At 37.8% G+C, this 13,372-nt stretch overlaps 1 protein-coding gene across 1 annotated transcript in view; it reads left to right on the top strand.

The window, feature by feature from the left end:
* MCC (MCC regulator of WNT signaling pathway) overlaps positions 1-13,372 on the top strand; it is a 207,633-nt gene that overhangs the window by 4,359 nt on the left and 189,902 nt on the right. The window contains exon 2 of the mRNA XM_054055336.1: positions 9,371-9,618. Coding sequence (XP_053911311.1) covers positions 9,371-9,618 — 248 coding nt within the window. The remainder of the gene's footprint in view (positions 1-9,370; positions 9,619-13,372) is intronic.

Raw genomic sequence — 13,372 nt, 5'->3', positions numbered from 1 at the left:
TTCTATTCCAACATCACAAGGTCTAAATAAGGTAACTTTTGAAATATTTCTGCCTAAGAAAAATGCAGAAGATAACGGTGAAGATAATGGGTAAAGAAAAAATTAATTTCATTATTAACTTACAAACGTGCTGATTTTCTGATTTTAACTTTTGAGCATGTCTAAGTTGTCCTTAGAGTTATGAAGTAGAAAGGTAAAGCTAGTGCTTAATTCACACGGAGACATGTCATTGTAATGGAATGAAGTGTCAACAGAAATGGAATGAAGTTCTGTTTGCAGAGTTTGAAAATATTTTCCTCTCCGTACATATGTTGTTTTGCAGTGGGGTCAGTGTCTTTCAGAAAATTGCTGCTAAAAGTAGTGAAGTTTTAAACCCCATGAAAATCTACTGATTTGTTTTGAGCTTATACAGCCTGTTCAAAGGACATGCTAAAGGACTGCCTTCTTCACTGGCCCTTTGCACAAGCCATTAGAAGGAACTTCTCAGACTTGGTCTGTTACCTGACTGGTTTTAGTGATACATAGCTTTGGTAACTCAAAACCTTTGCAAGGATAAGCTGATACTTCCCTTTTTAATGGGCTGTAGTACCAAGGCTTTGCCAGCTTTCTTGCTGAGTATATTTTGGCATCCCCTCAGTGTTTGTATGTCTAGCAGCCACATACTATTAGAAAAGAAAAATAAGTCTTTTCAAGAAGACAAAGTATGTGTCTATTAGCTGTTTTTAAAGGGAGAGATTTACACATGCTCTGTGTTAGTCTCCAGCACAGCTGTTGCCATTAGTGTTTTTTTTCCCATAGATTCATAAAAACGTTTAGATTGGAAGGGACCTTAAAGATCATCCATATCCAAGTCCTCTGCCAAGAGCAGGAATACCTCTCTCTTGACTAGGTTGCCTAAAGCCCTGCTTGAACTTCTGTGCTTAACATTTCAGGAGATACCTGTTGAAGAGTGAAAGGACCAATGAAATGAAAAGAACAAAATCAATGTGGGTTGTTTGTGAGCATTGTTGGTATTTGGGGTATAGAAGAGTCAAAATACATACGCTGAGTCATAGTGGGTTCGTGATTCTGGCTGATATGCAGTTACAAGGAAACATAGGAGAAAAGCATGAGCACGCTCTTTCTATCACTGTATTTTCTTCCCTTAACTTCTGATTATGCTCTTCTGTGATTAATTCTTTTCCTTTTATAGGTACTCTCAGGACAGCGGGGGAAAGTTGAGCAGAGGCAGTTGTATGGGTGCTAGTAAAGGATACTTAGATCGTAAGGTTAAAATAATGCCTCTTCTGAAATAAGCCAAATATTTAGACTTTGCAAACAGATCTGAGCAAGGAGCTTTTCTATCATTCGGTTCATACATACACTAGTAACCTCCTGGAGACTGTTCTAACTTGGTAATTGCCTCTAAAATTATACCAAACTCTGTAAATGTACAAACATACACAGGCCGATTTGTCAAAGATTTTATCAACCTCCTTTGCTGTTGAGGGCATTAAGTTTTACATACTGTCACGTAGAGTCAAACTTTACAACTTGGGAGAGTATAAAGCAGGTATGTTTTATTGCCAGCTAGGGTGCAAGGGGGAATTTCTCCTCCTAGCTTGCACCCCATATTTTCTAACAAGCGTCTGCTTATCGTGTAAAGGCGTACATATTCATTAATGTGGGATAGGCTATTACAATTCATTGGCTAAAAGAGTGTTACTATTACAATTATTTCCATTATTCCATTCTCATAAGTCCACTCTTCTCCTTAGCTGGGTAGGCTGTTTCAAACCACAGAACCAGTTAGCCTTGGACAGTCTCCTCTCTCACTGAAGCATAGCTACCCAGCTTCTGCCTGGGCCCCGAACGTTCCTGAGATGTCCTTGCTTTGAAAAGTGCCTTCAATTCTTGTTACTGAATAGCTCTGTTGGTTAAGCCCTTCATTCCCTGTTTCAATTCTGTACATGCACTTCTGCAGACCTGTGGTGGTAAAACATAGGTTTTACCTGTAAGATGACAGTTTATGAGCCTATGCAAATATGTCCAATCAGGACCTCTGAAGACTTAATTTGGGCATGAGTTAATATTCTGCACATAGCTGCTTTCTAGTCCCTCTAGGCTATTCTGTGCTGGTTGGAAGCAGTATCAGAAACAAAGTAGGAAAGTAGAAGCTGCTGTGAGTCCTCAGGTGGCAGCTGACTGTGGAATGATAAAGCCGTATGTCCCACAAACAAAAGGTTCAAAAAAGATCAACTCTGTAAGAGAACAGCTGGAAATAAAAAAACGCCTTTGAATGCTTGTGAGAGAAATATTATTCTGCTAGTTTTGCAGGTATTTCTGGGGTTTCAGATTTATAAACCACTTTGGTACCAGTACTGTATAGTCCTAGGTCTGGCCTCAATCCATCTGTCTAACAAGGGAACACCGCTTATAAACAGTCTGCAATATCTTACCTAGGTGGGGACAAGGTTTCGCTCAGTCCTTGTATTCAGTCTGCCTCTTCATATTGCTAGACTGTTCTTGCTACAGAGTTAGAAAAGCTCTCAGACTCCAGTACGAGATTTTGTTCTCTCTTGAGATCCAGACTGTTTGCTCTGTGCTTTCTTTAACCACCTGAAAGCTTCACACATCTCAGTTTTAAGAATTCCAACAAAAAAAAAAAATGCCTGAAGCCTGGTAAATCTGACTTTTTTGTTGCACTAGGTTTTGTGTGTGTCTTGAAAACAGTTTCAGCTCCCATGTTCTGTTCCTAGACTTAATCCATCTCCATTCACAGAGTCTGTGATCAATGTAAGTGAGCAAGTTATTTTGTATGGATACAGCGCAATACTTACTGTATGCCAAATAAGATGGTGAGGGGAAGCACAATGCTGTTTTTCACATGATCATCTGTTTTTCTTGGGACTTGCTATAGTCAGTGGTTTCACAGTTGTATAGAGTTTTATGAGGTTTTAGGCTAACCTATAGTTTGGAATTAATGGATGGATTGACTATTTTGGGAGGCACTTGGATGAAAGAAGAGTTTCACCAGTGCCTGATTGACTCCTTGTATTTGTTTGCCTTCTCTTGTTTGTCCATTTTGAGGATGCCATGTGCAGGTATTTGTTGACCATTGTGGATGGATTCTAAAACAATTTTAAAACAAAAGTCTTTGGTTTAGATTGCTGGCATATGGTCATTAATGTCTGAAATTGATTCAAGCCAGATATCATGCATGTTGTGACGGAGAGCAAGGAGCCTCAGGAGATGCTTGGGCACCTGACCTTATATATAGGCTAGGTCCTAAGACAGGTACCTGCACTCCTTGTGAAATGAAATGGGAAAAGTGGAGGTGTCATGCTTTTTTTTTAAAGTCAGCTTGAATGCTGCAGTCAGCAGAACTGCTGAATGAGTTGTTCCACTGTGCACAGCCCTGAAGTTTTGTGCTGTCTGCTCTAGAATTTGTTCACTTAGAGAACTACCCTGGCTGAAAACTAGCTCAGTCAGAAATACTAACATCTTTTTCCAACATGGTCATTTCATGGTTCTGGCTTGTTCTATAGCCAGAACTCAAGTTCTGGGTAAGAAACTCAAGTTTGGTGTTTAGTTGTCATCCTTCAGGTTAAGTCTGCTTGATTTTTAAATGTGGTTCACTCTACATGCTCTGAACTAAGAAAAATCTCTAGAAGTTAATTCATGACTATAAAAATGGCATTATTTTAAAAGCTGTGAAACTACAGCAGAGGTTTTATTTAGCTTCATGGTATGTCAGCTGGTAAGTGAAAAAGAGATTAACAAGGCTACTGTTGTGCCTAATTGCGTGTTGCCCAAACACACAAAGGATGGGCTTCAGATGGCATTTGGAGAGAAATATTTATGCTGTGGATACATGGCTCTTCAAATCCACCTTATTTTTACTGTGAATGTTTGCAGGCACCTTTTATAATAAATAATACATGTGTGGAATTCATCCTAACATAGCAGCTGTTTGCGTGTATGGCCTTGTGTGTTAATTAACCTAAGTGTAATGTGCTGTAATGATTAATTGTAATCAGCATATTTGATGTCTCCCTTCTCCTGAGAGATTTTCTGCAGCATCACTCTCTTCTATTTAATAGAACAAAACAGTATTTATGTAGTATTAGCAGTTATTCAATGAAATCCCCCATGTAATTTTTAAGGGTAACTTAGGTAACAAAGACCAGACAGCCTCCAAATGAAAGCTACGCTCCTGGTAGTTCGTGCCACGTGGTAGGGTCTGTAGGTTGAATTGATACTGTGTCTTAGCAAAGTGTGAAACTGGTAAGCGGCACAAAGGAAAGCATAGAATGGCAGAGATCCTAGTGACAAGCTCGGCTTCTCTGTTGATAAATGGACCTTTGTCTGCCTGCAACAGTTCTGTCTCCAGAGATGAGAGCCTTAGCCAATATGAAACTAGGAAGGAGTTTAAAGTCTAATAAAAAAATATCCCAGAGTATGAGAATAGTAGCAGGAAAACCAGGGAACGAGTACCAAAGAAATGGAGCTGTTGATGGCTGATACTCAGACGCATGAGATGTTTTCTCTTCTTTTGTTCTTGACTCTGGAAATGCAAGATGGTTCCTGCAAGTAGGATTAGTAACAAATACCTTGGAAGGAAGGGGGAAGAAAGAAGTTGGAGGGTACTTGGGTTTATTTCAATTAGTTGTACTTGAAAATGTTGATGTTCTTATAGGCAGCCTCAGAACTATTTTGCAGGTTTGGTTTTTTTTTTCCTGAGATCTTCCAATATAAATAACAGAAAATTAATAAAGATAAAATATGCTTCTTTTCTTTAAAATTGTGGTGAGATGGGGATCAGTCTGCAGACAGCCTGTAACTGGCTGAATGTGGATTTGTTAAGAAAAAGTTATCAAACTCATTAGATCTTTCTCAAATCTAGTGAGAGCAGTAAGAGAAGGAAGTGAAACAATAGATGCCTTCTGTCCTGTCTTTATTAAGGCTTTTGATGTTGTTTTATGATGCTTGTAGGCAAGCCAGAGAAATTGACTAAGGGAGAGAATTTGGTTTGGATTTCTTTTCAAGCTGTACTTAGAGATAGTAGATATCTGTAGTTTACTTTATTAATAGAAGACTATACCACATTGAAATTGGAAGGATGGCCTGGGCCAGATCATTGCTGTTAAGGATTAATGATCTGGATGACGTGATAGTGAGTAAACTTTCTTAAATTTGAGATGACATTAAGCTAAGGAATACTGGAAACATCACTAGCAGATAAGGTTGGAGTCAAAATTGATGTTGACAAATTGAAGATATGTCTTGAAAAGAATTGAGTCAGAGAAAGTAAGGATAAGTACAAAATAGCACATTTGGTGGTAAAATTACAGGACGTGCAATTAAAGAAAATCCTCTTGAGGATAGTAGGTCTCAAGTTACACTTGAATTAACAATATCAAGGTATTGTAAGAAAGGGCTTGTGCTTTCAACTTTTCTGCTTTTTCCAGTGTATGCTTTAATATGGTGTCTAGTTTTGCATGCCACCGTCCCTCAGGTTGGTGGATCAGTTGGAGAGATACAAGAGCAGCTCAATGAAGATGACCAGAGATGCAGAAACTAGAGTCCCTTACTCAAAAGAAGGTGGGACATCTGATGATGGATTTTAAATATATAATGACTGTTTTTCTTATCCACTGTGATAGCAGAAAGCCGACTGTTAACTGCCTTTATGAAGTAATATTCTGAATTGCAGCTGGGCAGTTTTAAATTGGGAAACTTCCCGAAGAGGACAGTGAAGTACTAGGACAGATCACCAATACAGATTGTGGCAGCCTTAAAAACAGGTTAGAGAGCCATCCATCAGTGACGGCACAGCGATATCTTTTCCTGCTGTTGGGTACAGTGTTGGATAATTTTCCTTTACTGTCTTTTCCATGGTCTCGTTATGTGCTGTATTTCTATGGGGTGACATGTTTACATAAAGCTTGTTCAGCTGACGTATGCAATTCTGAGAATGGAGTTCTGCACAGAAGTCTGGCGCTGGAGGAAGGGACTTCTGTTAGTGTTTTCTGTGTCACAGCAGCCTTCATTCAGACCAGATTTCTCTTGTCTTTTGCAAGGCCCCACAGATCCTTAACGTGAAAGGAAAATCAGGTGTTTTAGGAAAGTACTCTCTCAGGATGAGTTGCAAATGTCAGTTTGAGAGAGAAACAATTCTGAGATCCTTGCTAGGATTGTTTTCCTGGTTGCACATAGAAAAGTCAAAGCTAGGGAACTGGTGAAATTGCATGACTTAAGCAGTCAAGAGCTTGACTTGCTGAGAAAGGCAGAATAGATACTGCGAGGCCAAGAAACACAGCAGTTGGGTAGCTGTCAATCAGTGGATGCTCTGGAGCTCAGTGGCTATACCAGGAAACTAAACTAAACATGCTCTTACCAAGGATAAAAGTGGTCTTACTCCAGTGATTCCAGTATGTGCTTTATATTGGCAGCTTCTTACTGCTTCTTTTCCTGGAGGTGCTACGGACTGCTGCCTTAGACAGGCATTTCTGGGTTTTAGTGTTTCAAATAGATCACTGTCTACAGTATTGGTCTAGAAGTGACTTACAACACAACTGTGTGGAACAGGTTTTCTTACTTTGTTTATTTACTCTACTTGCCTTTAAGGAACTTGAGTGTATCTTTAATCTGACTTCTCTTTAGAGGTATTTCTGCACTTAGACTGCAAGTTGCACAAGCAAAGATTAAATGTCTCCCAGCAAAATGACTGTACCTTTTTAGTAGCTGAAAACTTAATAGTTCTAAGTAAATACAAAGTTGCTCTTGGTGTTATATAATTATATCCTTGCCAGGCTTTGACTATAAATTCCTTAGAATGTAAGATGGGAAAAGAGCAGGAAGATTACTTCACTGGTTCTGTTCAGTCTGTTGTGCAGCACCCATGTGTGCTTACATAGGTAGTTTCTTGTGCTTACCAAAGTGATAATCAGAACAAGGTGAAAGTGAGTACAGCAGGGAGTATGGCTATTACTGATGTTGTTTGGCTGTTTCACTCATTTTAGGTTTGATTTTCAATTTATTAAAAAAAAAGCAAACAGCACAAACAGAAACAAAACCCAAACTCAACAAAAAATCAACCAAAGAACCCAAATAAAAAAAATAACAACCCCTGAATTCTTTTATGTTGTGATGAGTACACATATGTACGCTTGATCTATATGTTTATCTGCCCAATGTTATTGTAGCATGCGGTATGTATGACAATAGTTTTATATTTAATTTCTCTTGGGGGAGAAAATCTAAATGTTTCAAATCTGTATAAAGTTATAAGTTAGGTTCATTTTGATTGTTAGTGAAATCCTGTGCTTTTGTACCTTGTTCAAAGGACTTGAGAAGATGGAATGTGTAACAATTCTTGAAGGGCTGGTGTGGTAGCTAGATGGCTAAATAAATAGATTGTGACAGAATAATCTGATTATTTTCCTGTTAAAAGAACAGTTTCTTATGATGGAAGGAGTTCAGCTCTCTTAGCTTTCTCTCTGACTGTTTTAAATAGGTATCACTAAATAGGTATCACTGGTGTGATAGCTAACAGGTCCTTAACACCGATTACATGCTGTTTTCACTTTTTGAGTATGTTTTTCCAATGAAATTTAAATTAATTCAAGGTTAAAATAAAAGAGGCTATTTAAGCAAATTCCCCCTCCTGGTGTTGGGCTCCTTAAACTAGAAATATTTCAGATTATGTATTTTGGAGAAAGGTTTTGATATTATGTAGCAAGCTTGCTGAATCTTAGATTATCTTTCTGATTTGTGGAATGAAAAATGGTTTAGGGCCTGTGTTCTGCTCTGATGTCAGTTAATATGTAGCTTTAAGTGGAGTTTCTGCATGATTGGGATAGGGTTAGGTGGGAAAGCAACAGAAAGAAACAAGAATGAAAGAGGCCTCTTTGGCTCTCTGTCTTTTCGGTGGCTGAGTCTCTGACTAGCAGCAGAATGAGCAGACCTGAGTCCCTCAACTTTGTCTCTTGCTGTTTATGAAAACTATGAGCATCTGGAAAGGAGCCAGGGTGCTTTGTCTGTATGCTCAGGAAGATTATTTGGTCTGGGTTTACATTGCAGAGTTGTATTTGCCTAAGGACAGCAGCAGGGTTTTTAATGGTTCAGATTTTTTAAAAAGAATATGGCAGTATCTTCAAAACCTCTCTCCCTTTTCTGAGGGGTTGATTTAGTCTCTTGCAGTAAGTTACTAAGCTGTGCATCTACCACTCTTGGAGAATACCAGGTGTTTGTCTAATAGGCTACTTACATCCATTCCAATTCACATCCAATACCTTCTTTCCTGTTGTTCCCTGAATAGACTTGTTATTGGTTATTCACCTTTGTCTACTTAGTTATCACCTTCTGAGTAATGATTTATTTGGTTTTTTTTTTTACCAGCTGTTACTGTTAAGAATTCTTTGAAAATGCTTACCCATACCTCAGTTGTTTTTTTTAAAAAGAGAGTGATAGAGAACAAACCCCTCAGAACGTTTTCTTCTGAGACTGCTGATATACCCCAAATTGACCCTATGGTGTCTTCTTGAGGTTCTTCTCTTCACCTTCACAGGATAGCAAATGGATTGTTGCTGAAATTTTGCCTGCATAGTATGTTTAGGATTATTTGAATGCATCTACAAGCATATTTTATGGTTTAGTAGATGTCTTGTATGTTGTAAATATGTTCTGTGTTGATGTGGTTGCAGATGCCTTTTGGCCACTCACAGCTGGTGCCAGAGTATATTTTATAGTGCTGCCTTCCTCCCCATGTTTTGATTTTAATGAAAGAATTTGACCAAGCAAGCTTCTTAAGAGGGTTTTGTAGTCAGAATGTTTTGAGACAGGCTTGAAGCCAGTTAATGGAAATAGCATTTCTCTTTTTCTGCCGTTTCCTTTGTCCTTGATTTGTTTTTCCCTCATTAGCTTACTGCTGTTTAGTGGCAAAAGAGATTTCCCTGTCCTGTCCTCAGCAAAAATAGAAATTTAAGTAGCCATTAATCTAGTCAGAAGATAAATATTTAAATTCTTATTATGTCACCTTTTCAGAAGATAGTCTGAATATTAATAGTGGGATTCAGCTCCCTCCTGTGTTAATAGCGTGAAAATAGAGGTTAACAGTTAAAGAAAAATGTTCCCTTCTTTTTCATAGACTTTCCCTGTTGTAAATTCTTGCCAACCTTGTGGTTTCTATGTTGGATAGACAAAAACAATACTTGACTTATTGGTTTTAAGTGTGTATGAATGGATGCGTTTCCAGATTAGAGAGAGTTAGTATTCCTTTTCTTCTAAACTAAATTGTTGATTTTTTTCTTCTCTGTTCCCACTTCTCCAATTTTTCTTCACTTTCATTCCTCTCCTGCCCTCATTTTCCCCCTAAAAATATCTTTAGGAATGACTTGCTGATGGTGTGTCGCCAGCTGAATATGGAGGAGTCTGTCATGGAGATAATGCACCAGCTGGGAGCGGATGAAAATGGAAGAATTTCCTTCCAGGATTTTAGTCAGTGCCGAATGGAACTGGTACGAGAAATCAGGAAGGAGGAAGTGGAGCTTTCTGTGATATCGGATGACTCTTGTAAAAAGAAAAAGTTAAGGGATAGGATAGCTTCCTGGCCAACTAGCAGCAATAACAGTTTAGGTAGGTATAATATTTAAATATTATGTTGCTATAATTTAACAAAACATAAATTCTGTGGGTTTTGTTACCAATTTTACTGGCAGCAGGAGTTCTCCTAAAGGGCTTTGTGAATATGCTGTGGCATAATTTTACCATATATTAAAGTGCTGCTGTTCTAGCTGATGCAGTCTAGTCATCAGTATATGACTAAAATGTTTGCAGAGTATCCTCTTCTAAAAACTAGTTGTGCATGACAACAATCCTTCTTGAAAGGACAAAAGTCATGGATGTCAGCTGGTAAATGACGATCCAGTTGTCTGTACGGCTCAGACAGGTAGGAAGCTAGAAATATTAAGAATGAGGAGATAAATACTCTTAGGGTTTGCTGCCACTGTTGTGTTTTCCTGCAAAACACAAAATGTCTTCTGCCCTCAGACAATTATATGCTTTCCCTGTTTACTGGCCCGATTTCTGGTAACTTGGGATCTTCTTAGGCAAACCATCCTAATAAGTGTAGTTTGTAATAATCCAGCATAAAAGATAGGTCTTAAGTTTTGCTGGAGAAAGGTCTGCGTTACAGTCTCAAAATTTATGCCACAAAGAAATCTTATTAATTGCTGCCAAAAAATAGTCATAGGTGAATGATTCGCTTAGTTAATATGTACAATTAAATCCCTATTTTTTTTTTCATTTTCCAATTCTGTTAGTTGTACAGGAGTAATTTAATGCATTTTTAAAGTTGGTAAGTGGATTGATGTTTCTTTTCGTAATTTGTTTTTAAAAGTTGAGCTAAATCCAGAAGACCTTTGAATTACCTACCTTGGTATATTTTGCTCTGTGTTGGTGAAGCCAGACTACTTTACTGTTCTGTGTTTTTAGGGAATTCATGTTTTTTGTACTTGTCCTGCCTCTTGCTGATTCTGTAAGACCATTTAATAATTAAAGAACATACAGAGATGCTCCCCCGTGTAAACAAAAAAAGGATGTGAGGAAGTAGTAATAATGAGCATTTAGAATGCAACTGGTTTTAATTTGGTTGTAAAACAAAACAATTGTGGCATCCCAGTTCAAGATGTTCAACAGATCTTTTTCTAAAGAGGCAAGGAAACACCTCTGTCATATTTCTGTGATACAAACACTGCACAGACTATGAATGTAATGAGAACTGAGGAATTACACTAGCAGTCAAGCTTGAATTATGATCTGCATATGCTTCCATGCCTTTCATGTCTTTGAGGGCTCACATATGTATTTGTTAGTGATCAAAGAGTTGACTGTGTTACACTGGCTGTTTGCTATTGCTTTCTAAACATCGTTTAAGATGGGAGACATCATCATGTGCAAATTCAAATGTATAAACTTGGCTGATGTTCTTTTTTTTGTATAACTTTTTTTTTTACAAGGAATGCTTTTTAAAATAAACTTTGCTTTCAAGGATGGTTCGCAGGACTTTTTTTAGCGAATAATTTCTGCATAATGTATCAGCTGCTGATAATCCTTGAAAGCTATTATTGTGTAATTGTATGGGGCGCATACATTACAAAATTGCAAAATTAATTTGGCTGCCTTGGGTTGTAGTAGTCCTGGTGACCTGAAGCAAAGGAGTCCAGCCTCTGTCATGGATGTTTTTACACTATCAGTTTCTATATGAAGTCTGACTCAAAAAAAACCCCTTGACTGTGCCTATAACTTTTATTTAACAAGGTAAGAAAATTAGCTATGATCACCTTCAAAATAGTTCAGTTCTGAGTTGATGCATACTACATACAAGGCTGCTAATATTCAAAGTGATGCCACAGATCATTTTCTGAAAGGCTGTTGAGGATCTCTGATGGTTTTGCTTTGACATCTTCTACCAACAAAAAATGGATTCATCTGAGCATTGCCTTGATCTTTGGGACCTCTTTACCAGTAGCCCCAGTCAATAACTGAAAAGTTTCTGTTGTGGATTTTCTCAGTTTCACAAGAAACTAAATCTTAACTCGCTGCTCTGTCTTGCATGCTGACTTTTTCCAATCAACAGTAAGAAAGCGTCTCTGTTTGAATACGAGTCTGCTTGTACTTAGTGATGTGATCAAGTTGAGCCTTGCCTCAATGTGACAGTTTAGAACATGTTCTGTAGCGATCTCTTTGTCACTCCGTTCCCATTCTTGGTTCCTGAGCTTTAGGGTTAGTCTCATGGAGTTTTTTTTGTGTTGGATCTCATGTAATTGTACAGAGATTACCAGTCAGACAGCATTTAATATGGGCTTTTCTTGTAGCTATTTACAATTTCTTAATGAAGAGTACAAAAACGTGCATATATCTAAATAAAATATTATCTTTGCTACCTACAATTTACACATTTCATTATAAAGAAAATAACTGGGGAAAAAAGGTCCTAAGAAATAATTACATCTAATTGAAAACTGAAATTTGTCTCACCATCAGTTTTCACAGAATCACCAGGTTGGAAAAGACCTCCTGGATCATCGAGTCCAACCATTTCCTATCAACCACGAAACCATGCCCCTTAGTATCTCATCTACACGTCTTTTAAACCCCTCCAGGGAAGGTGACTCCACCCCTCCCTGGGCAGCCTCTGCCAGTGCCCAATCAATCTTTATGTGAAAATTTTTTTTCTGATGTCCAGCCTGAACCTCCCCTGACAGAGCTTGAGGCCATTCTCCCTTGTCCTGTCCCCTGTCTGATAAGGTTATTCTAATACTTTGGCCGAACTTTGCCCAACAAATCTTTCTCCTCCTTTGTCTCAGGGCAGGATCCACAAGTAAGGAAAGTGGTTGACGGTTTTAGTCAAGGTACATAACTCAATTTTATTAATACCCAGTCATATGTGTGCTCAGTAAGCCAAACCTGCATCCATATCTACCGTCTTGACAATGAAGTGAGTGTATAGACTTCGAAGTTTAATCCTTTATTCAAATGCAAATAAAGAAAAAAAAGGACATTATTTAAGTTATTATACTGATGCTTTTTGCTGCTTGGCTATTAGCAACTCAAGGGTAATATAATAAGAAACTGTAGTTCTTACCCTACACTATTAATGTCAGTGGGACCTCTAACAATAATTTGCAAGTAATAACTAATAGCTTTTCTATAAGTGAAATTGAGTGTGAACTCTTTTAATGCTGTTCTGACATTATTTGAAATACAATATAAATGAATAAAATAACTTTTGAAAGCATTACTGGAGTCTTGCAGTGACCCGTATGCTACCTGATTCTTTAATATATCATTTCAGTAGGAAACACAGGAAGAATGACAGTTACTGATCAGATCTTTGTGTCATGTTTCCAGTTGTGGAGGCTGAAAGCCAGGATGATTACAATAAATCTGTGTGAACCATCTAGTGAGTAATGAAAGTGGACTGCTTTGCGAATGACAGCCGGTAACGAAGCAGAACTATATGTTTAATGATTTAAGACACAAACAGTTTTTCAGTGCTATATAGTTTTATATGCCTTAAATAAAAGGTAGAATTAGAATTATTTATGTTATCTGGTGCATAGGTTTGTCTAACTTTCTACAGGTAATTAGCAAATTACCAATTTTCCCCATGATAAAGAATAGTCTATTTATTTTACTCGTTGGTTTTGAGGGCAAACAAGAAATGGTACTGTTTATTGGTAAGTTCTTTTTATAGACAGGGGAATGGTTTCCTGTCCAACTGAAAGCTGTGTGTACCTGTTGATATGATTTCATATTCTAGATAAATAGTTATGAATACAAGAGTCCATAAACAATCTTTGGCTATAGGTTAGTAGTTAGTAAGCAA

Source organism: Cuculus canorus, chromosome Z, assembly GCF_017976375.1.
Source record: "Cuculus canorus isolate bCucCan1 chromosome Z, bCucCan1.pri, whole genome shotgun sequence".
NCBI classification, from domain to species: Eukaryota; Metazoa; Chordata; class Aves; order Cuculiformes; family Cuculidae; genus Cuculus; species Cuculus canorus.
This window is presented reverse-complemented; position numbering and strand designations above follow the sequence as displayed.